The sequence below is a fragment of the Urocitellus parryii genome, chromosome 5, assembly GCF_045843805.1.
Source record: "Urocitellus parryii isolate mUroPar1 chromosome 5, mUroPar1.hap1, whole genome shotgun sequence".
NCBI classification, from domain to species: Eukaryota; Metazoa; Chordata; class Mammalia; order Rodentia; family Sciuridae; genus Urocitellus; species Urocitellus parryii.
This window is the reverse complement of record NC_135535.1, coordinates 21184418-21209171: the sequence shown is the minus strand read 5'-3', so window position 1 is coordinate 21209171 and position 24754 is coordinate 21184418. Positions and strand designations below refer to the sequence as shown.

General features: G+C 33.3%; 1 protein-coding gene across 6 annotated transcripts in view; it reads right to left on the bottom strand.

Annotated features, from left to right (window-relative positions):
• The window catches only part of Anks1b (ankyrin repeat and sterile alpha motif domain containing 1B), a 1073357-nt gene that overhangs the window by 658290 nt on the left and 390313 nt on the right, over positions 1–24754 (bottom strand). For all 6 annotated transcript variants that reach the window (XM_026398716.2, XM_026398722.2, XM_026398739.2 and 3 more), the window contains exon 10: positions 20768–20933. In XM_026398716.2, the coding sequence (XP_026254501.2) occupies positions 20768–20933 (166 nt within the window). The remainder of the gene's footprint in view (positions 1–20767; positions 20934–24754) is intronic.

Here is a 24754-nt window from a genome sequence, read left to right as displayed (position 1 = left end):
AGTTTACTTCTTTGTTGAGCATTCTCTAAACTGTTTGTATAATCTTAGTATTTTCCGTTCATTAATATTTGGTAAAATTATCCAAACTATCTTGACCACCAGTTTTTGCTTTAAATTCTATTATGTTAATGCTTATTAAGATTGGTAACTAGTATTTTTCAGAAAATTACACATTTTACATGTGACTTGAAAGTTTTGAACAAAATTATTCATGATATCATAATGCAGTTTCCTATGGAAACTTTCTTGTTCTTCCCTTCAAACAAATTATCTATTGGCTCCAGGAGCTGCATTGCTTGTATTAGTAGATGAAATGCAGCAAGGAGGAATTACAACTAAACTGTCATCATTCCAGAACCCTTATCATAAGTTTAGAAATGAAAAAGGAATACATTTCAAAGTAACTCAAGGATTAAAAGAAAAATTCAATAGAAATTAATGTATATAGAAAGACTGCTAATACCAATATACCCTACCAAGACTTACCAAGAGAAAAGAAAATACAAATAAATACTATTTAAAAAATGGGAATAAAACCAAAACCTAAGAAAAGAAAGAATACTTACTGGAAAGAATAGGGACCTCAAATTACGTGATATATAAAAGTAAAAGGCAGTGGTGAACAATAAAACTATACCTACAACTATAATTATGACCTGATAGGTTCTCTTACAATAGTTAAATAACTAAAAATAAGATCTCTAAATAAAGACTCTCAAAGTAGATGAGATACAATGGAAATTCTATAACGATTCTGAAATTTGGGAAGGAGAGAAAGAAGAAAGAGAAGCAGTTCCCCTCTATTTCTGAGAAGGGTTGAAAATGGAGAATTAAATTTATAGTAACAATTTATAGGAGAGTTTCAGAGGTGCTAGTTGCCTCTCAACATCCTCCCTTCCCTTACTGTATTATAATAATAGAATCCCCAGTGTGTAGCTAGATACAAGTCTATGCAGAATTACTAGCTTTTGACCACATGACTAAGATCTGAATAAGCAGAAAGAATCTGTGCAACTTCCAGAACATGACCTTAAAGGATCAAGGCATATTCTCTATTCTCCATATTCCTCTTCTCTTTGGTTGGAATATGATGTGGTCAGGATAAGGTGTAGATGAGAACAACCTCAAGCTGGCAGAGGAACCATGTAGACATCTGCATCCTTGAGCCTATGAATCTACCATGCCAAACCTGGATTGCATATACCTGGAAAGTTATATGAGAGAAAAATAACATTCCATCTTTTTATATTATATTTCATATTTTGGATATCTGTTACATAGTTGAATTTATATCCTAATACATGGGGCAAGAGAGCTGTCTATATCTTAGGTAAATATTTGTTAACTTATTTTCATATGACCCCTACACACTTGATAATGAACATGTAGGATGAAAAATAATCATTATTAGTATAAAAGAGAACCATAAAAAAATCAAAATGAGGATAAGGAAAAAATTACTAACAGCTCAAGAAAACCAGAAAAATAATAAAAAAAAGAGTTAAGATAAAAATAAACTAAATTATTAGCACAATGATGTAATAAAGGGAAGTATATCAGTTGTTATACTAAATATAAATATGTTTATCCCCAGTACAAAGATGCAAAGAATCAGATCTTTTTTAAAAATTTATATGCTACTTTAAAGAAACTCATCTGAAATAAAGTAATAAAAACAAATTGCAAACAAAAAATACTGGAGAGGATGTGAGGAAAAGGGAATGCTTGCACACTGTTAGTGAAAATATAAATTATAGAGAACAATATGGAGGTTTATCAGAAATTAAAAATAGATCCACCATATACTCAAGCAATCCGGGTGCAGTGGCACATGCCTGTAATCCCAGCAGCCCAGGAGGCTGAAACAGGAAAACCTGGAGTTCAAAGCCAGCTTCAGCAATTTAGCAAGGCACTATGCAACTCAGTGAGACCCTGTCTCTAAATAAAATTTAAAAATGGGCTGGGGATGTGGTTAAGTGGTCGAGTGCTCCTGAATTTAGTCCCTGCTACCAAAAAAAAAAAATGATCCAGCAATTCCACTACCAATACCACATATATATCCAAAGGAAATGAAATAAGTATATCAAAAATACATTTGTATTTCCATGATTTTGCAGCATTATTCAGAATAGCCAAGACATAGAATCAACCTAAGTATCCATCCACAGATGAACAGATACAGAAAATGTGGTATATATGCAATGGAATGATATTTAACCATAAAAAAGAATGTAATCCTGTCAATTAGGATAAGTGGTATTAAAAAATGATCATTATGATAAATGAAATAAGTACAGAAAGACAAGTACTATATGATCTCACACATATGTGAAATATGAAAGAGTTAATCTCAGAAGTTCAGAATAGAATGTTGGTTACCAAGGCTAGAGTGTAAGGGAAAGGTTCATCAATGGTTACTAAATTAAAATTAGGTAGGACTAAGAAGCTCTGGTATAATATTGAACAGTATGGTGATTATAGACAATGATAATTTTAAAAAGCTAGAAGATAGGATTCTAAATGTTTTCACAATAAAGAAATGATAAATATTTGAGATGAAAGATATGTTTAAATTGACTTACACATTACACAAGGTATACACTTATTGACATATCACATGGTACCCCATTAAAACCCCACAAGTTTCATGTTTATGTATTAGTTAAATAAAGAAAAAAGAAATAGAGGAATAAAAACAATGTAAAGCAAAGCCAAACAAAAAGCTGAAACGCAAATATTCAAATGGGAAGGATGAGATTTTAGGATTAAAGTTGCTAATAGAAAGGGATCACTATATAATGACAAAAATATAACTTACAAAGAAATTATCCTGTCATCCCAGAAGTAAAAGTCTTAGACAAATTTTAACAAAACTAGAGGCAGACTCAAACATCTTCCACTGCCATTTCATTTAATATTGTCTTAAATACTCTAATAAATAAGATGTTAAGGGTTTAAATTTACTTTCCTCCGCTTGCATGATAAAATTACACAACTATTAATTAAGCACTTCTTTTTCCTACTAACCCTCTGGATCACTTATGAAATTTTCTATGTTGAAATATATATATATATATCCTCTTTTTTCCCATGACTGATTAACATGATTATAGTGGCTTTAGAATATTTTTTATTTGGTTATGTAAATCCTCTTTCACTATTTTTTTTTTCATACTTTCTTGGTGGTTATTTAACTTTTTTGGCATTTATTTTACCATATGAATTTTAAGATAATCTTACTCAATTCCCAAAACATTAGATTAAAAGTAACAGAATTCTACCAAAAAAGGGGGGATTCTTATTTTGTTTATTTTAACTTTGGGGAATTGCCACTTTTATATTATATTTAATATTATACAAAATTTGTTCAGATTTGGTATGATAATCAGTCAATAAAATTAGTTTTTTACAAATACACAATTCCTATGAATTTCATTGAAATTCCTATGTAATAGTTTTATCACAATATTAAAAAGATTTTTTTGTTTCTATTTCTAGGTGCTTATTGTTGGAATGAGAGAAAAGTATTGAATTTTTAACATACTAGTTGTTTTCAGCACTGTGCAAATTTGTCTCTTCTATTCTAATATTATTTTTTACCTAGTCTTTTGAGATTTATAGAAGCAAACTTCTTCTCAAGTTATCCATGCATTTGGTGATTGTATCTCCTGTTTTGTCCATTTTATTATCTTTAAAATTTTTTAGACAGCAAACAGCTATTTCAGTTTATTTTTCCATGGCAAATACAACCACCATCATCATGACATAGATGTTTTCTGTTTGTATGTATAAAAAAGAGAGTTGAAGGATATTCTGAGATGTTACCATTGCTTAAATAAAGGTGGGCTGGGGAGTGGGAACGACTGGATCAGGCTAAAGGGAGAAATTAGCATTGCATTCATACAATGATATATTCTTGACAGATTTTACAAACATGCATTAATTTTATAATTTGTAAACCATCCAACATAGAGAGAAATCTTTTTAAAAATATGGTGTTATTTATATTTTTTATTAATGATTTGTAATTTGATTGCTTATGATCCAAAATTGTAGTCTGATGGTCTGATGTGCTGACACTGCCTGAAGAGTGACTTAATAAGCTCAATTTTTCAAAATGTTTTAAGTGTACTTGAAAAGACTATATATTCTCTATTGATAGATCTATTAAATGAAGCTTGTTAATTGTATTAATCAATATTCTATACATTAAAATGTTCCTTCACTCATCAATATTCTGAATGAAATATGACATAGTAGCAACTTTCACAAAATGTGGATTTTAATTTCTCTACAAAAGCCTCTCCATTTTGCTTTTCTATATAGCAAGCTCTGTTATATGTTGATATATGTGAAAAAAAACCGTGGTTTTTATACCTTGGTATTGTATTTTCTTAGGTTTGGTCCTTTTATTGTTATATTTATACATGTTTATCACTTTTAATGTTTGTAGCCCTCAATTATATTTTGACTAATGACATTGCTTCAGTGCCTTTCATTAAATTAGTTTTGCTTGACAATTAGTTTTAGTGCCATTTTTATTTAGGTTTGACTCTGGTAAAAAGCATATTACAAGATTTTTAAAAATTGCTTCTGACACGATCATTAGTTATTTTATCTTTTGTGCTTTTGGTTTGCTATGCTTATTTTTTGCTTCTATTCATTTTTTCTAGATTTTAGGGATACTGTAATTAATAAATGTTCCTTTATTATTTTATTTTCCATCACTGGTTATAAAAATTATGTTTTTAATTTCTAATGGCTTCTCTTGAAATTTTTACCAGAAATTTTTTTAATAAAAATCAAAATTCAGGGCTGAGTTTGTGGCTCAGTGTTAAAGCACTTGCCTCACACTTGTGAAGCACTGGGTTCAATTCTCAGCACTGCATATAAATAAATGAACAAAATAAAGACCCACTGACAACTAAAAAAAAAAAAATTTAAATCAAAAGTCATCCAGTATCTTTGTTTCTCTAGTTCTTTAATCTACTTGTTATCTAGAAATTTAATATGCCCAGCTGCTCATTTTCAGCAGTAAACCTGACTTTCTGGCTCCACCTCAAATGAAGCTCATTCAGACCCCATAGCCCATACAGACGCAATTTCCTTACCACTCTGCCCACTTCTGGGCCAAGTCACCAGCTGCACTGTCATTTAGGTCCCAATCTCTGTTTTGTGTTTCTGATCCAGTTGAACATGAAGATATTTTCCTTGTTTTTCAATACAGTTAAAATTTATAATTTTCTCACTTTATATTTTATCTTTCATGATTGTTTTGATGAATTGGGTGGGTGGAAACAGGGGAAGGGTTCCTCTAACAAAAACTTGAAAGAGCTTGCCAAATTGACAGAGCACGTTATACTTCTATAATCAGAAACATGTTTTAATTTAAGAGTGAATAGAACACAAATGTATATTCACCAAACGTTCACATATATGCCAAGTAATAAGGGAGGAGAAGAAATATACCAGAATGCTAACATTTGCTGCTCTGATAAGTAGAATATGAAGAAAGTAATTTTTGTTCTTTTTACTTTCTATATTTGGAGCAAAATAAGTAAGATAATTTATTCATTTTATAATGAGAATATAAACTTATTTTTAAAAACTTTTAGGAGAAAAATGGGTATTGAATTGTAGTTATATAAAAAACCTAAAAATAACAATGCCAATCCAACAGGATTTCCTAAGGAAAATAATTCATTAAAAGGTATTAAAAATGAGACCATATGTTCAGAAAGATTTCTTTGTCACTGTATCTCAGGATTTAGAAAAAGTGTTCTTTTATACACTTGATCAAAGTAATAATCCAAATATGCTTCCATTGAAATGATGATCCAGAATCCTCGAAGATGCCTGTGATTTGGAAGTTTCCTGCCAAAAAGAATGGAAAGCTCAACTGCTCTGAACTTGTTTATGGCATAGCTTTTCAGCATTCCTGCGTTCTCTCTATATTTCCCCTATACAAAGATGAGAAGGAAGACAGTAGATGACTACTGGTAATGAGTTGGATGGTTCTAATGAAATTAAAACTTATGTGATTAAATGGCACCTGCAATTTTTCTCTGGGTTCTATATATCAATAGAGAAATCAGACCTCAATAGAGAATGAATGTGTGCCAATTGGGCAGTAAAACATATAGCTCCAGGTGCAAAAATAGTATATTTGAATGCCTTGTGCTTTTATTTTGCAATATATTCTAGCTAAAATTCCTCCTATTACTTTTATGTCTTCTTTCTCTTTGTGTCTCACACATCTGTTGGCACCTGGAAAATGTAAGTCCTCAATAAACACTTACAGGACAAATGAATGAGCAATGTTATGGAAAGGCACAGTTCTAAACAATAAGCAAGAGCACTGGGGAAGAATTATGAATAATATACTGAACATGATACAATGATTTTTCAGTAATGGTTTGCTTCTGAATTCTCATATCTTTTAACACTATTCAAATATTTTATTTTAGTTTCCTCAATTGCAATAAAACATATGATTACAAATGTGATGAGATGATAGACCTGTAGATATACTGTGTATTAATTCTTGAAAGGAGATTAAATAATGAAATTACTTTTAATTCTCAATTTTTCTAAACCATTCAAACCTAAAAATGGTACTTAAGAAAAAGCTATGTTCTGTTCAACATCTCTAGCAATTTAAGAAATGTAAATTAAAACTACATTGAGATTTCATCTCACTCTAATTAGAACAGCAATTATCAAGAATTCAAGTAACAATAAATGTTGTTAAAAATGTGGGGGAAAGGGTACACTCATATATTGCTGGTGGGACTGCAAATTAGTGCAACCACTCTGGACAGCTCTATGGAGACTCCTCAAAAACTAGGAATGAAAACACCATGTGACCCAGCTATCCTACTCCTAAGTATATATCCAAAGGATTTAAAATTAGCATACTACAGTAATGTAGCCACATCAATGTTTATAGCAGCACAATTCATGATAGCCAAGCTATGGAGCTAACCTAGTGCCTTTCAACAAATGAATGAGTAAAGATAATGTGATACACACACACACACACACACACACACACACACACACACACACACAATGGAGTATTACTCCACCATAGAGAAGAAATGACATTATGGCATTTGCTAGTAAATGGATGGAACTGGAGATAATCATGCTAACTGTAATAAGTAAGTCCCCCAAAATCAAAGGTAGAATATTTTCTCTGATATGCAGAAGCTAATCCAAAATAAGGGGAGATAAAAAAGAATAGAAGAAAAATCCGTAGAGTAAACAAAGGGGATGAAGGGAAGGGAAAAGGGATGGATAGGAAAAGGCAGTGGAATGAATCTGACCTAACATTCCTATGTACATATATCAATACACCACAATGAAGTTCACTATCATATACATGCACAACACACTAATTAAAAAAAAAAAAACTATAAGTAAATAGCATAAAGATCAATAGAGAAAAGGGAACAGGGGGAGGGAGAAGTGAAAGGAAAGGGGAAGTATTGGGAACTAAATTAGTAGAAATTATATTCCATGCTTTTATGATTATATAACAATACATTCTATTGTTATGTATAACTAAAAAGAACCAATACAAATAAAGTAATAAAAAAAGAAAAAACGATTTTTATCTTGTCCATTTTTGTATAATTTGCCTCTGTGAGACTAACAGAAAATCTATCATGGTTTTCTTGAATTTGTGTATTCTAATGTAAATTAAAATGCAATAAAATAAACATTGATATAAAATTATTACATTTTAAATGTATACTGTTACTGTAGTTGTGTGTCATATAATTTTATTAATGTTTCTTAATGAGAATGTAAGAGTACTTAAAAAGAGAATTGGTGGTCTTAGTAAAATACTAATAGAACATCTATGGAAATACAATATAAAGTGAATTAGTGAGATTACAGTAGATTTACCTGATATGTCTAGATAATGCTAGGAGGGAGAAAAGGTGTTAAATATAGAACTACAAGCATTATGCAAAATTTCTGCAAGATTATATTTTCAGAATAATATTATTTCCAATTTAATGCTGTGTGTAGAAGCTGCTAAACAGAACAAAATTAATGAGTGATTCAATGAAGTAACAGTTTTATCATTAGAATAAACTGAAATTACACAGCTGTAAATTCCCATGAGCTATAATGATACTGTGTTTTTTAGGAGAACTGAAAACAACTTATCAAGGTTTCAACTAGAAAAACAAAAAAGATAATCTAAATTAAAATATTCTTAAAATACACTGTAGATAGTGATTTTGTATTATGATCTCAAAAAGCTAGAAGAAAGGATTTTTAATATTTTCCATAAAGAAGTGATAATTTTTGAGGATATAAATATGTTTAACCTCACTACATACTGCATACACATATTAAAACATCACCTGGTACCACATTAATATGTATTTTTTGTATTTTTGTATATTAAAAATAAAATATTCTGAATTGTGCACAAAAATAGTAATTTAAAATCTGTGTATTCAACAGATGAAGGATTATTGCCAAAATTTCAGTATTTCATGGATAGTATCTATCCTCTGAAAGATAAGGTCTAATCAACTTTTTTCAAAGAAGGAAATCATCCGCATATTTAACATTAGTTAGATGTCAACTCTTTTAATATGATCTATTTTCAATTCTGGATAACTACATTATTCTTAATATTTTTAAATTATAAAAGTAATCATTATAGGCATTTTTCAAAACACAAAATTATGAAAAAATAAAAACCACATGTAATACTATCATTTAAAGATAGTGCTATAATATGATATCTTTCTAGCCTTTTTTTCCTGTGCACATACATATAATGTTAGTTTTAAATTAAATTTACTTCCAGTGGTAAATATGCATTTATTTGATAGGTATTTGTTGAAGAGTGTCTATGAATCATTATGAAAATCCAGATAATTAAATATCACTTGAAAATATTATTTTGAATGACAATGGATGATTCTAACCTTTGGATGTATTATTATTACCTAACCATTCGTTTATTTGCTTTGATTTGGGGTTGTCCCCAATTCACCCATTTATTTTTACATTGATTAGAACATTCCTCAGAACCACTCCAAAGATTAGCACAATGTATTCAACAAACCACTAAACAAGTTTTCAATACTTCCTATTTTCTTTGAAAGGGAAAGTTCAACATTTAGCTTGCCAAATTAATTGATAGATAGATAGACAGACAGATGTGTGTTGTATGCCTTGTTAATTGAATAATTAATTCATGAATTATGAATATGGCTAAGAATATGTCTCTATAGTCAAACATTCTGTATTCAAATTCCAAGAACATCATTGTTTAGTAAGCTTTAAACCTTTATTTGGCTTGATTCCATTATCTATAAAATGTATAATACTATCTCACAAATTATGTTAAAACTAATTAAGTAGGCATAAAGTAAGTATTCAATAACATTAAGTTTTCCCCCTTAATATTAACTGATGTCTTCTGGGTGAGCATGTTATTGCTAGAATCTATAGTTGCAATGGTGGACAGGCAAGATTCTGAAGTATAAAAGACAAATAACTGAAACCGTTATCAAAATAAATAACCCCAAGATAACTATAATCTCAATCAAGGCAGACTTACCAAGGAAAGGGCAATTAGAAGGTACTACAAAAATAGAAAAAAAGAGGCATTCATATACTTACTTTGGGGCACTTACTTTTAGGGTTGTGGGGGGATACCCACAGCCAGTTGTCCTGAGGAAGAATATGAGTTACCACTTTGAGGAAGCAGTGGGGGAGGAGGTGGCAGTAGTAGCAGAACGTTCAAACAAGTGAAGGCCTACAGGTGGGGAGATGCTTGGCCCTTTAAAGAACTAAAAATAACTAAAAAGTAGCCAGTATGGCAAGGTGGAAACTGGTAAGACAGGAGACTAAAGACATACCGAGAGGCCCCCAAATTAACAACGTTTGGGTCATTTCTTTAAGAGCAGTGGCAAGCCACTAAAGTTGTTTAACAGAGGAGTGACACCATCATATTTGTGCTTTTTATGATTACTTTAGCTGCTCTGTGAATTATAAATTCAAGGAAGGCAAATAGGACAATTGGAGGCTATTAAAATAATCCAGAAGAGTAACTGGTGATGATAAATTAAGAGAGGCAAGTAGGTTTGAGGGACAGTTAAACAATAAGTTACAGAATTATCCTCACCCTATTACCTATTCTACTGAAAATTGATAAGACCTGGTGATTAACTGAATATGGGGGTTGATGCAGAAGCAGGTGGCAAGAATGATTTTCAGGTTTCTGTAGTTGAATAAATGATTAAGTCACTTACTGAGTGTTACAGTTTAGATATGAGATGTCCCCCCAAAGCTCATGCACGAGACAATGCAAGAAAGTTTGGAGGTGAAATGACAGGGTTATAATAGCTTTTATGTAAGCAGTACATTTATCCCCAGATGGGGATTAACTGAACTAACTATAGGCAGGTAGGGTATTGGCTGGAGGAGGTGAATCCTTGGGGGTCTGCCTTTGGGAAGATATCTCCCCTCCATGTGTGTGTGTGTGTGTGTGTGTGTGTGTGTGTGTGTGTGTTTCCTAGTGGGCTATATATGCTGAACTGTTTTCCTCCACCACAGTCTTTCACCATGATATTCTACCTCACATCAGGCCCCAAGGAATACAGTGGGGTGTCTATGGAGACCTCTGAAACCATGAGCCCCAAAATAAACTTTTCCACCTCTAATTGTTCTTGTCAGGTCATTTGGTCAGAGTGGTGAAAAAATCTGAATAAAACACTGATACGAAGAACAGGTTTTGAGGAAAAAGTCAATGAGAATTTAGTTCCAGGTATATTATGGTTGAGGTTCACTTAAGACACACAGGTGGAAACAGTAGATTATGGATAGATGGATGGATGGATGGATGGATGGATGGCAGATGGATTGGCAGATGGATGGGCAGGTAGGCTTAAAATTAAGAGAAGTGAACAGGATTGAAGATAAATCTTTTGGATTCTTCAGCATGTCAATTTTAGCAGACACAAAAACATAGATGACATCACTTAGAAAAGATATATATATATATATATATATATATATATATATATATATATATATATACACATACATATATTTGGGGACTCTGAGGCTTGAGGAACTCCTAACTTACAGAGTTATGAAGAAAAATGAAAAACGCCCATTAGCAAAATACAGAGAAATATAATATGAAACTTTGCATTGGACAGCAAAGGGAAGAAAGAGTATCATGATGAAGTGTCACCAGCCTTTGCTGCTGAAAGGTTAAGAAAAATGAAAATTTAGAAATGTTCTTTTGGATTTTGTGACATCAAGGTCATTATTTTCTTTAGATAAAAAATGCTCAAGTAAGCAGTGAGGAATGGAAACCTAACTAAGGTGAGCTGAGAAGCAAAAAGGAAGAAAGAGAATAAAGACAGTGGGAGTGTGGGATAAAGAGAAAATAGTAGCTGAGTTATTAGGTGGGATCAAAGAACTTTTTAATTGCTCTTCAGATGTTGCTTTTCTTATTAGGTGCCATTTGTTATTGTTTTTCAAGTCAAAAAGACTTGAGCAAATTCAAATCTTGATGTGCATGATCCAGTAGAAAAGAACAATTTAAAGTACATAAGCTCAGTGGTACAGCACTTGCCTAGGGTGTATGATGCCCTGGGTTCCATTCCCAGCATCACACACACACACACACACACACACACACACGCACTCACACACACACACACACACACAATAGAAGGGAAAAAGAAGGAATGAGGAATGAAAGAGTTAAATAACTGGAAGGCAGAAACAGAGGATAGAGCCAACTTTGAAACCTTGAACAGGAGGAGGGAATCCCATCTTTTTTTTAACAATATGGATGAGCAAGAAGAAGGGTAGGAGAGGCACACGCTTTGCATTTGTACACTTAATTGAGAAAATTTTAACAAAGTTCCACTCAATGGCCTCTATTTTGCTTATGTATTAATATATGAGACCAAGAGACAAGGTAGAAAGAGTACCTGAGGTTTGCGGAAAGTAGAGAAAGGGTGGTATAGAGAGCAGTCTGAAGGGCCTGCATGAATTGGTAAGTATGAGTTTATGAATTAATGAATGTGTGCTTCATTATTATAAATACTCTAACATTATAGGAGAAATTTTGTTTCACAAGGTATCAACACCATGTTAAAAGGCCTATATTCCCACATCATAAATTTAGAGAGAGTTCATTATATTTTTAGAAACCTTAGTCCATGGTTCATGTTAATTCATATACAGTACTAGTAAAATTGTTTTGAGGGGAGAAAAGTGTAATTTTATTTCTATTTAGAATGTTGTTTTCCAAATATAGTATATAGTCACCAATCTGAGCAAACTGAGAGGCTTAAATTTTTAAATTGGTAACCTGTCCATGTAGATGAAGGAAATAGCTTGTATGTTCTAGGATTTCACTGCAGCTTCTACGTCCTAGTTTTCTCTCTTTGCCCCTTCACAATCCAGTGCTGGGCCAACAATTTACCATGAGCATAGAACAAATGCCAAATAAATAATTGCTGTGTGATTAAAAAATGGTTCTTATCAGAAAGACCAATATTTGTATGTAAAAGAATGCTTCCAAGGGCCTTAAAAATAGTTTGCTCTTTTAAATGAGTTAAACATACCCACAGAAACCATGTTGACACTCTTCACTTGCTTAGCAGAGATAAACATTTGTCTTAAACTAGTCAGAATTCTTTTAATTTCATTTTTTTGGCATTAGAATTAAGAAAGCTTCATTATTATAAGAAATATTGAGTTATAAATAAGTTACAGAATCAGAATCATACCTATGCCCATTTCAGATGCTGGAGAAGGTGTAGCGGGGTGTGCAGTGCATCTTGTGAATACCAGATGATCTTATTTCATGTCGGGTTGAGCAAGTCCAACAAGTACATTAGCAAATTGAAGGGAGATAACCAAGCCCTTCACTATGCTAGCATGTAGCTATTCAATGTGTCCTTTTTATCTGAGATCATCTATTCTATTTCAACAGGATTGGAAACAGTCTTTGCTGGTGGTGTTATAAATTTGTCATTAATCAAAATGGATTTATTGAGCATCCATACTGTGCAAACCTGTGCTAAATGATTCAAAATAACAGGTTGCTTAGTTACCATAAAATGGAAAAATTCCCCCATGAAAGTTAAAATTAAATGAAAGGCAGATAATAAAACATTATCTTTGATGGCATCTGACTATTTTATAAAGGCTTTCACTGCCATTACAGCCATTTTCTTTTAAAGATAATTCATTTGTTTAATTATTTATTCATTTATATAACTGAGCCACCACCATCATTTTATATGGTCCTTTGCTTGATGCTATAAGTGAAATGTGATTTAACATCGGGTGCATAAACATGAGTCTTTGCAAATTTACCAAACAAGCATGGGACTACTGCTGATCTTATTCAAGAAGTCCAGTAATAGAGCAATATCATTCATTAGTCCATATGAAATCTATAGTCACTGAAGCACTAGTAAAATTCTTGGAAGCATTTTTTTGTTCAATTTCAATTGTAAGATCTTGCTGAATATAGCTTTACTAATAACATGCTTTCACATTTAAATTAAACTAATATGATAATTTTTTTCTTGTGGTCAGGATAAAGTCTATTTTGTACTAGCTTATCTGGTTAATTAATAAAAGAAGTAACCACAGAAAGGAAAATAGCATATACATTAACTGTGATTCTCCAATAAAATATATATTAAATATCTACAAATGGTATTGCCAGTCACAACCAAGACCCTTAAATTGCTAAGTCTCTGAAAAAGCAAGCTAGGCAAGATATGGTCCATACCTACAAACCCAACCATCTTCATTTGCCCCTCCTTCTTATGCATTGAATTTCTGTGCTCAGTTACAGTCCCTATATTAGTTTACTAGTGCTGCTGTAACAATACTGTCTGGCTTAAACAACAGAAATTTATTTATTTAATTCTGGAGGCTAGACATCCAAAATCAAGATGTCAACAGGGTTTGCTCCTTTTGAGGCATATGGGAGGAGGATCTGTTCCAGGCTTCTGTGTTCTGCTTACAAATGGCCTTCTCTCTTTGTCTCTTCACACTGTCTCCCCACTGTGGGTGTCTGTCTCTAAATTTCCACTTTTTATAAGGATAGCAGTCATGTTTGATTACAGCCTATTAATGACTTTATTTTCACCTTGATTACCACTATAAAGACTACCTCCAAATTCTGCAAATAAGGTCACATTCTTGAGTACTAGGGATTAGTATTTTAGTAGCTTTTTCACTACTATACAAAATATATACCCCAAAAGCAATGACCTGAGTTACCCACCTCCTCCAGCTACACCTATCTGTCTACAGTTACCGACCAGTTAATCCATTCAAGTGAATTAAAACAGTGGTTAGGTTAAAACTGTCATAACCCAATCATTTCACCTCTAAACTTTCTTGCATTGTCCCACACATGAGCTTTTGGGAGACACTTCATATCTGAACTATAACAGATGTTAACAGTTCTTTGTGGGGGGGAGTAGGGGGTTAAACAATTTAACCCATAACAGGTTTTCTCATGACTTGATCATTTCTATCGCTGGCACTGTTGTTCTGTCTCCCTTTCTCTCTCCAGGAAAGCTTCCAACTGAAGTTCCTGTGTAGGGTAGTAGTTCAAATTTTGTTGATGAGCCCAAGCCACGTTATTCAACACCATTAGCCTAAAGCTACAAAAAGCATTCCCTGAGATGTAATTCTTTCATTCCTTTAGTTACTTACTTCCCAAATTTCATAATCTCCAAGGGAAGAAGGAATGAGCTTCACTTCTACACACCTCTCATCTCTGTGTCCTTTCTCCCTCTTCAATGGCATTCCTTTGTCCTGGCCACCATCATTTCTTACTGCAATTGCACACTGATCTGCTGATTATTGTTCCTGCTTCCAACTCACCTTTGTCCAATCTATTCCATTTTGCTTCAGACAGATGATATGAAAACAAAAACCCAACCATTCCAAGTCTGTCAGTGATTCAACTTGGCTGCCAGATGAAATTTAACCTTCTGCATATCACAGGTTGTTTTCCATGCATTCTACACTAGCAGTATCCTATGCTTTAACCATGCTAAGTGAGCCAGTCTGTGAATGCACTCTATTCTTCTACACCTTTGGATCTCTGCACATATTGTTCCTGGCCTGGAGTGTCATATACCTCCCCTGTATATATATATATATATATATATATATGTGTGTGTGTGTGTGTGTGTGTGTACATATACACAATGTAATATTACTCAGTCATAAAGAAGAATGGAATTATGGCTTTTGCTGGTAAATGGATGGAACTGAAGACTATCATGCTAAGTGAAATAAACCAGGCCCAAAATATGAAGGCCAAATGTTCTCTCTGATACATGAATGGTAATACACAATAAGAAGGGAAGGGAAGGAAGAATAGAAGTTCACTGGATTAGATAAAGGGGAATGAAAGAAAGGGAAGGGGTTGAGATTAGGAAAAATAGTGGAATGTACTGGACATAACTTTCTTATGTTAATATATGAATACACAAACAGCAAAACTGCACATCATGTACAACCACAGAATGGAACCCTAAGTAAAATAAGTTATACTCCATGTATGTATAATATGTCAAAATATACTCTATTGTCATGTATAACTTAAAATTTAAAAAAATTTAAAAATGAATAAATAAATAAATTTTATAAGAAAAAACACAAAAAACACACTTTATAGGAATTTGTATTTTCTAAAAGTGTAACTTTAGTTATAACTTTTTCATCAAGAGGAAGGGAAAATAAATCCTACCTGTAGGCAGGATCTTGGCTACTTGGCAAGTGATACTGCCTTCCACGCCCAAGCCACAAAGGCTTCAGCCCATAGCTTTTGCCATAGCTTTCTTCCTTCTCTTAGGATGTTTGCTCTTGGAACCCATCACATGCCATAAGAAAGGCCAAGTAGGCCATGCTAGCTACACAAGTAAGAATTCTGAGCACAAATCCTACAGCCTCTGGTCAAGCTGCCCCCACTCACATTTCTTAGAACAGAGACAAGCTATTCCTGCTATTCCCCATCTCAATTGCAAGTTTATACACAAAATAAATGACTTTTTTTAAACTCACAAGGGTTGGGGGTTGTTTTTTTGTGAAGCAATCAATAACCAATCAATAGATTTTGATAGCTGGGAATGAAGTGCTCCATAATGAAACCTTAAAATATGTGGCATTAACATGACGAGGCAGCAGGGAGAGGCTGGAAGAGCCTCAAAACAAGTGACTGAAACACAGAAAGGGCCATGGAGGAAATCTGTGGAAGCCTGAAGGGCTATGGGAAAGTTGTTGATGAAGGCTTAAAAGAAAGAAAGCACAATTGGAAACAGAAAATGAAGAGTATTTTCTCTCTACAGTCTTTTCCTAAAATGTGGTTATTTACTTATGGCAAAAATCAAAGGCTCTCTCTCTGTACATAATAGTTCACAGGTTCACACAGTGAGATGATACCTTTCTAAGCCAGGAAGAGAGCCCTTACCTTCTGAACCCTGACAATGCTGGTACCTGAAGATTTCCAGCTGCCAGAATGGTGAGCAATCAAAATGATACAACTCCTACTTGTTTTGGGGAGGGATGCTCACTCTAAGTATTGAGTCAATACATCATGAGGAAATCCAAAAAGTCCATGGAGAAAAAAAGAGGCCTTCAGCCCATAGCTTTCACCAAGCTTTCAGTTTTATAGCCAACACCAACCTGCCAGCCACATGAATGGGCCAGCTTATCCTCCCAATGATCAATCCCAGTTCATACAATGTGGCATACAAACAAGGAATTCCTACAAAATGAATTCCTTCCAAACCCTCCAGATTTGAAGATTTGTGAGCAATATGAATGACAGATGTCAGTATGTTTTGGTGGCTTATAAATTGCAATGGATAAGTGTCACAGACTTTATCTCTTTTAAAAAGACTTCCTCAAGCTTCTCGGTAAGATTCAATGCTCCTCTTTTCTGCTCCCAAAGCACTACTTGTGAAACATTATCTTAGCACTTATTGTATCTATTGAATTTAACTGTTCACTTCTCTTCCTCCATGTAAGCTCAAGGGAAAGGCTATGCCTTTTGGGGATAATATCTCCTCAAATATATTTCTTTTCCCCCTTTTCTCTACTTCTGAAACTCTTATTGAACATTCTTACATTAGATATGTAAGGACTTGTCAGTATGTATACTCCAAGCTCTCAGCTTTTCTTTGATATTTGCTACCTCTTTTTCTCTCCATACAATGTTTTGAAAACTTTCCTATGGCCTCATATCCAATTTTCTAAATCTTCAGCTGAAACTAATCTGCTTTTCCATCCATCCATTGAGTTTTAAATTTTGAGTTTGTGTGTCATGTTTTTTTCCATTTCTTGAAGTTTACTTTGTCTTCTAAAATACACCAGGTTTTTAAATTAATTTATTTATTTTAATTAGGTATATATACAGCAGGATGCATTTTGATTTAATGTATACAACTGCAGCACAACTTTTCATTCTCTGGTGTAGCATTGCCACAGCCACATCAATGTTCATAGCAGCTCAATTCACAATAACCAAACTGTGGAACCAACCCAGATGCCCTTCAATAGAGGAATGAATAAAGAAACTGTGGTATATACACACAATTAAATATTACTCAGCATTAAAAGAGAACAAAATTATGGCATTTGCAGGTAAATGGATGGAGTTGGAGAATACCTTGCTAAATAAACTAAGCCAATCCTAGGTGACATTTTTAGCTTCTATTTCCCCAATTACATCCAAGCTTGTCTTTTCATTATAACATCATGGTCATATTATAGCATGAATCTGAGAATTACAATATGTGAAGTCTTTTCAGGTATCATTCTCTTATACCTATGTCTACTGGCTCTTGTTTGGACTGTTCTCTCTGTAGACTTAATGATTACAAACTTCTAATTTTAATAAGAAAATTATTTATAGGAAGCATTTAAGACCTAGGAACATAGTATATTCTTCCCTTCCTTCATTTGTTTCTGCATAGTACCTGAGAGTATTGCTCAAAACTAAGTTGAAGAATTCATATTTTTTGGACCATCTAAGTGATGTGAATGTGGGGTGCAAATTTATATAAGTGCTACTTCATAGTATTAACCCTTCAGGAACTTTCCCTCTTGTTCTGCTCATGACAAACCTTTTTTTTTTTTAAGTTCCTAGAGTAGAGGATATGAGACAGGATTACTTCTCATTACTATGAGGGTATACTCTGGGAATAGCTCTACGGAGGAAGAATTTCATATACTGGATGGGTATTGAGATTTCCTTTCTGTACTGAAACTCACGGAAACTCTGAGCACCAACACTCAAGAGCAGACTCAGAAAATTCCTTGGGACAAAAGTGGCTTTATTGATACACTGGCTTCTCACATTAACTGATATTTTGGCCTGATTATTTCTTAAAAAGGTACTGATAAAAAGAAGTACCAAATTTAGATGTGATTCAGCTTGTTTAATTTCCTGCCATCATTCAATGCTTTTAAAAAGTTTTCTATATTTTTTTTTTATTGTTGGTCGTTCAAAACATTACATAGTTTTTAATACATCATATTTCACAATTTGATTCAAGTGGGTTATGAACTCCCAATTTTACCCCATATACAGATTGCTGAATCACATCAGTTACCCTTCCATTGATTGACAAATTGCCTTTCTAGTGTCTGATGTATTCTGCTGTCTGTCCTATTCTCTACTATCCCCCCTCCCCTCCCCTCCCCTCCCCTCCCCTTTTCTCTCTCTACCCCTTCTACTGTAAATCATTTCTTCGATTTGTATTATCTTGTCTTACCCCTCCTTTCCTCTTATATGTCCTTATGTATAACCCTGAGGATCGCCTTCCATTTCCATGCGACTGGGGATGTGGCTCAAGCAGTAGCGCGCTCACCTGGCATGTGTGCGGCCCAGGTTCGATCCTCAGCACCACATACCAACAAAGTTTTCTATATTTTTATTCAGCATTATTTGCTGCCCTCAGGAAAGTTTATCTGAGCCTAAATAAGCCTTGTTTCCTGGGTCTGTGTCTTCTTCAGCTTCTTCTGCAACTCATTTGAAGTTTATATTTTCCTCTTATAACATTCTTTTTCTAACTTTATTGCTCTTCTATGTGGACTTCCAGTATTATCTTCACATTTCTTGAGAATTTAAGCGCTACCCCCCCCCATCCTCCAATATAATGCAGCACTATTACATAGTGTTTAAGAGCACAAGTCATACAACTCAAGTTTAAATGCCAGATCCTTCCATTATTACCTTGGGAGGCAACCTAATGTTTCAGTGCCTCTGTTTCCTCATCTGTGTGAATGATGTGTGAATGATGATATTAGTACCTCACAACATTGTAAGAATAATATAAAACAATATATATAAAGAACTTAGAACAGTATCTGCCACATACAGTAAATACTCAATAAGTTTTAATTATCTTCATTACTACAATTTTATCTAAAATATTCCTTCTGCATATTTATTATTCATACAACATGCAAGCTTCAGTACTGCTCAAAAAATTATAAAAATCCCCTAGCTTATTATCCATAGTGACTTTTCAGAATTTTATTTCAACCCTTCTCAAGATCTCGTTTTTCCTTTCATTCAGAACCCTTTTAATCTGATCCAGAGAAACGGAGTCCATTTGGAAATATATATTTTAGAATTTCTGTACATTCACAACCATGTTCTCTACTTCAGGGGAATCAAAATATCTGTTTTCTTAGAATAGTTAATTCTTGACCTTTACCCATTTTACTCTTTCTTTTCACTCACTATTTTCAATGCCTTTCTCCACCAGAAAATTCCTCCTACCAATAAACTCCACTGAGTTTTACTTATCCTAAAATAAACTAGCCGTTTCAGTCTCTTACCTCCTTTCCTCTTCCACCAGCATCAATATCTCTTGAAAGAGTAATCTGTGTCCTCCACACCAATTTTCTTATTTTCCATTTCCCAGTCTCTCATTGTTTCCTTCCAGAAATATGATTTATCACACTTAAAATTTATAGCCCTCAAGTAAGCAGCAATTGGATTTCCAAACCAAAAAAAGTCACTCTTCAGAACTTTTCCCACAATTCCTTGTAGTAGTGAATATATTGATCACCAACTTGAAACTATACTCCTTCATTAGCTTTTACATAACTATCCTGCATTTGTTATTAAAGGTAGTGGCAAATCAACAGAAAACAAATATGACGGTAGTTAATAATCCATGTTTAGGCACAAGCCTGAGAGTTACTGAGCTTAAATGTGACATAGCTCCAATTTCCTTAGCAGCAAAATGTGAATAGTATTTGTCTTGCCTTAGTCACTAGTTTTTAATGTGAATAAATAATGGATCTGAAAATGCCATAAAAGATGTAAAATACTAAGTAAGCTAAGTGCATTTGATAACTTAGAAACAGATATCCTACCAAAAAGTATGTAGAGACTCTTGCTACCAAATCATCTATGAAGTTCTAAGAACCCAAGCTTTATCTCTGACCAAGGTTTTTCATCATTAAAAACTTTCAAAGTGTCTTCATCAAGGCAAAATAATCCCCATGAAGGGCTTTTATCTACAGTCAAAAGATTTCACATAAAAAACATTCCCTAACTTACCTGTACTCACTTTAAAATGCAAAAATGATTACTGGGAATATATTGGGACACTTTCATATTGATCGTGTAATGTGAAATCAAAATAATAATATTCACTTGTGTAAACATGCAAATTGAATTGGCCCAATTGTGAGTAGGAAATATTACCAGTTCTTGGGGAAGGTGCCCTTGCAATTTCTAAGGAACATGGTTTCTTTGTAACAGCTGTGTCCATGAGATCACATAGAAAGTTCTCATTTTCTGAAGGAAAAGTATCCAGAGAAGCAGATGGTACAATTTCCATAGTATAATTCCTCTTCTTTGGATAGGACTCCTGAAAAGGAGGGGGAAAAAACAAACAGCTTTGTAATAAAGACATAAGTCTCTTTTGATTCACAAAAACTAGAAAAGATACTCAGGTTCATCAGATCTTCCAAAAGTGATTGATAGCTGGCTATTAATTTGCTTGAACTGTATGATCCAGCATCACCAGTGATGATTTTAAAAGTGATCTTCTAACTTAGTTTCCCTGAATTTGTTCCTGAACTAGTAATGTCTTCCCTTCTTCTTGTAATGTATGAATTTTTTCTAGTTGTGGTACAAACTATTGTTTAATCAACAGTCATTTCCACTTTGCTTGCCTCTTAGAGATAGCCACATGATGAAACATTGGCCATTTATACATAGCAGAAGTTTGATGGGAAGCTTTTAGGAAACTATTTTCCTCAGAGAAGAAGCTTATACGGAGGCATTTTCAGAGCTGAGGCTATATTCAGTCTCCTGTCTTGATGTAATTTTGTTCATAGAGCTGAGGCAAGCATTTTCTGTCATTTAAGTTAAAATTATTACCATCCAAAACACCAGCATTTTTCTGTGTGTACTGTTAATTAATTTACTAAGGTTACCCTTTTCAAGTCAGGACAAAATGTGGTCCAATTCTATACGTCAGATACTTCAATGTATTTTAAAAATTGAAATTCATTTCATTTTATATCAATTGGTCACCAAAATTGGACATTTTTCATATCGGGGGGCGTGTGTGTGTGTGTGTGTGTGTGTGTGTGTGTGTGTGTGTATGACTGTGCTAAGTATCAGAGATTTTTAAAAACAAATAAAACATAATCCTTGCTCTCAGGAGGTTCATAATCTGGAGAAGATACATTAACTGCATGAAGAATTTCAAAAGTAATCATGATTTATCTTTTGATCTTTGTTATCTAAATAAAGTTTATTTCAATACTGAGAAATAAATAAGAAAATAAACTCATATTTTCAAAAGAAATCTTCCAAGATATATGAAAAGTTTGATAAAGATTTAGTATAAGCTCCTTCTTCTTCCATAATGATATTTACAGTACAGAATTCAAGGTCAGTATAATTGCTTTCTGACCAAACCAGACCCTCACACATCAAAGAGTCAATTATGTTCACTCTTCTCTATTGAAAGCAGGAAATTGGGAGTAATTTATTTTTAACAACAAAGAGTGACAAAGTAGAAAGCATCCAGAGGAAAGCAATCAGGATGGTATATGATTTTAAAACCATGTCAAACAAGAAATGATGAAAGGAACCATAGTGTTCTTCCACAGAAGCTTCACAGCCAGGATTGTTTCCTCAACATACTGAAAAGTCTCTCCCTCAAGAGCTGTCCTACAAAGGGAAGGGAAGGGCAGAGGTTGCTCTGGTAGATTTATCCAAAGTTTGTATGGCAAAATAATAACTAATGTTTATAAGTCAAGAAGGGCAAATTCAGTTTAATATAAAAATAATATTTCATAAATTAATAATATTGCTTATCTATTAAAATTAAAATGTATTGATAAATCATTATCAAATAAGTAGCATCAGAAACTAACAAAAGGAATGCCTCATTACTGAGGCATTAATTATTATGGATTATCTATGGATAAAATTATCTATGGATAAAATTATGGATGAAACTATGCACAATGCCATAAGCCCTGTAAAGGCTAAAATTTGTCTTGTACACCACACCACTGTATCCAAAGAAGCAATACAGGTGCTTTCACATAGTAGGTGATCAATAAATATTTATTGACTAACTTAACAGTTTTAAGTGTCTCTAAGCAAATCTAACTACTGATTATGGAAATTATTATGACCTTTTCAGACGCCCATGATATTGCCTTTATGTTTGTTTGTTATTGTTTACTGCTTTGCTTATCAAAGAAAACTGATACAGCTATTTGGGAGGCTGAGGCAGGAAATCTCAAGTCCAAGCCCAGCCTGTGCAACATAGTAAGATTCAGGGAGGGGAGTAAAAAAAAAAAAAACAATAAAATTGAAGAGTCTATGAAAAAAAGAGTCTGTAGCTAAAATCCTAATTTATCCTAAATTAAATTCATCAGAACAATGCATGGATTTGGTGAAGTTGAAATTTTACTATGTTTATGAAGAATTATAAGGATTTTTAAATCTTTGAAAAAAAACATTGAATTTAACCACACAGAATGGGCTAATTTACCTTCCCATTAAAATGTTTAATTAGGAAAGCTATCACATTCACAATAACCTCAAAAAATTAAATACTTTGGGGCTGGGGTTGTGGCTCAGCGGTAGAGCACTTGCCTAGCATGTGCGAGGCCCTAGGTTCAATTCTCAGAACCACATAAAAATAGATAAATAAGAATTTTTTTAAAAAAACTAAATACTTTGGAATAAATTTAACCAAGAATGTGAAGGACCTCTACAATTAAAACTATAGAATACAGAGGAAAGAAATTGAAGAAGACCTTAAAAGATGGAAAGACCCCCTATGTTCTTGGAAAAGCGGAATTAATATTTAAAAATGGCCATACTAAAAAAAGTGTTACACAAATTCAATGAAATACCAATGACATTTGTCACAGAAGTAGAAAAATAGTTCAAAAATTTTTGGAAGAATGAGAGATGCAGAATAGTCAAAGTTATTCTGAGCAAGAAGAGGAATGCTGGAGGCATCATAATACTGAACTTCAAATTATACTACAGAGATACAGTAACAAAAACAGCATGGTTTTGGCACAAAACAGATATTCAGACCAATAGAATAGAAGACACAGAGACAACCTTACATACTTAATCATCTGATATTTAACAAAGGTGCCAAAAACTTATGTTGGAGAAAAGATAGCCTTCTAACAAATGGTGCTGGGAAAACTGGATATCAATATCAAGAAGAATGAAATTTGATCCCTATATCTCTTCCTGCACAAAAGTCAAATCAAAGTGGAACAAAGCTCTAAGAATTAGACCAGAAATTCTGCAACTGCTAGAAGAAAATGTAGGCTTAACACTCCAATATATTGGCACAGACATCTACTTCCTTAACAAGACTCCTAGAACATAAGATATAAAACCAAGAATCTATAAGTGAAATGACATCAAATTAAAAAGCTTCTGCTTTTTAGTAAACAATAAAGTAAAATAAACAGTAAATAATAAAAAGTATGAAGTTATTCTGAGCAAGAAGAGGAATGAAAGATCTTTGCCACCTGCTCCTCATATAGGGGATTAATGCCCAGAATATGTAAGAACTCAAAAAATTAACATGAAACAACCAATTAACTCAATAAGTGGACAAAAGAACTAAAGAGACACTTCTCAAAGAATATTAATGGTCACTAATATATGAAAAATATTCAATGTCTCTAGCAATCGGGGAAATGCAAGTCAAAACTACACTGAGATTTAATCTCATTCCAGTCAGAATGTCAATCATTATTTGGGTGAGAATGTGGGGGAAAAGGTACATTTATATATTGTTGGTGGAACTGCAAATTAGAACAACCACTCTGGAAAGCAGTATGGGCATGCCTCAAAAAACGTGAAAGGGAAACACCATATGATTTCATATTTATACAAAAGATCTAAAATCAGCATGCTATAAGGATGCAGCCACATCAATGTCTACAGCAGTGAAATTCACAATAGCCAAACTTGGAAACAGCCTAGGATCCTGTCAACAGATGAATGGATTAAGAAAATGTGATTTATATATATATATAGATATATATATATATAGATATATATATATATATATATATTATACACACACACATACATACACACATAATACAGTTTTACTTAGCCATAAAGAATAAAATTATGTCATTTTCTGGTAAATGGATGAATGCTAAGTGAAATAAATCAGAA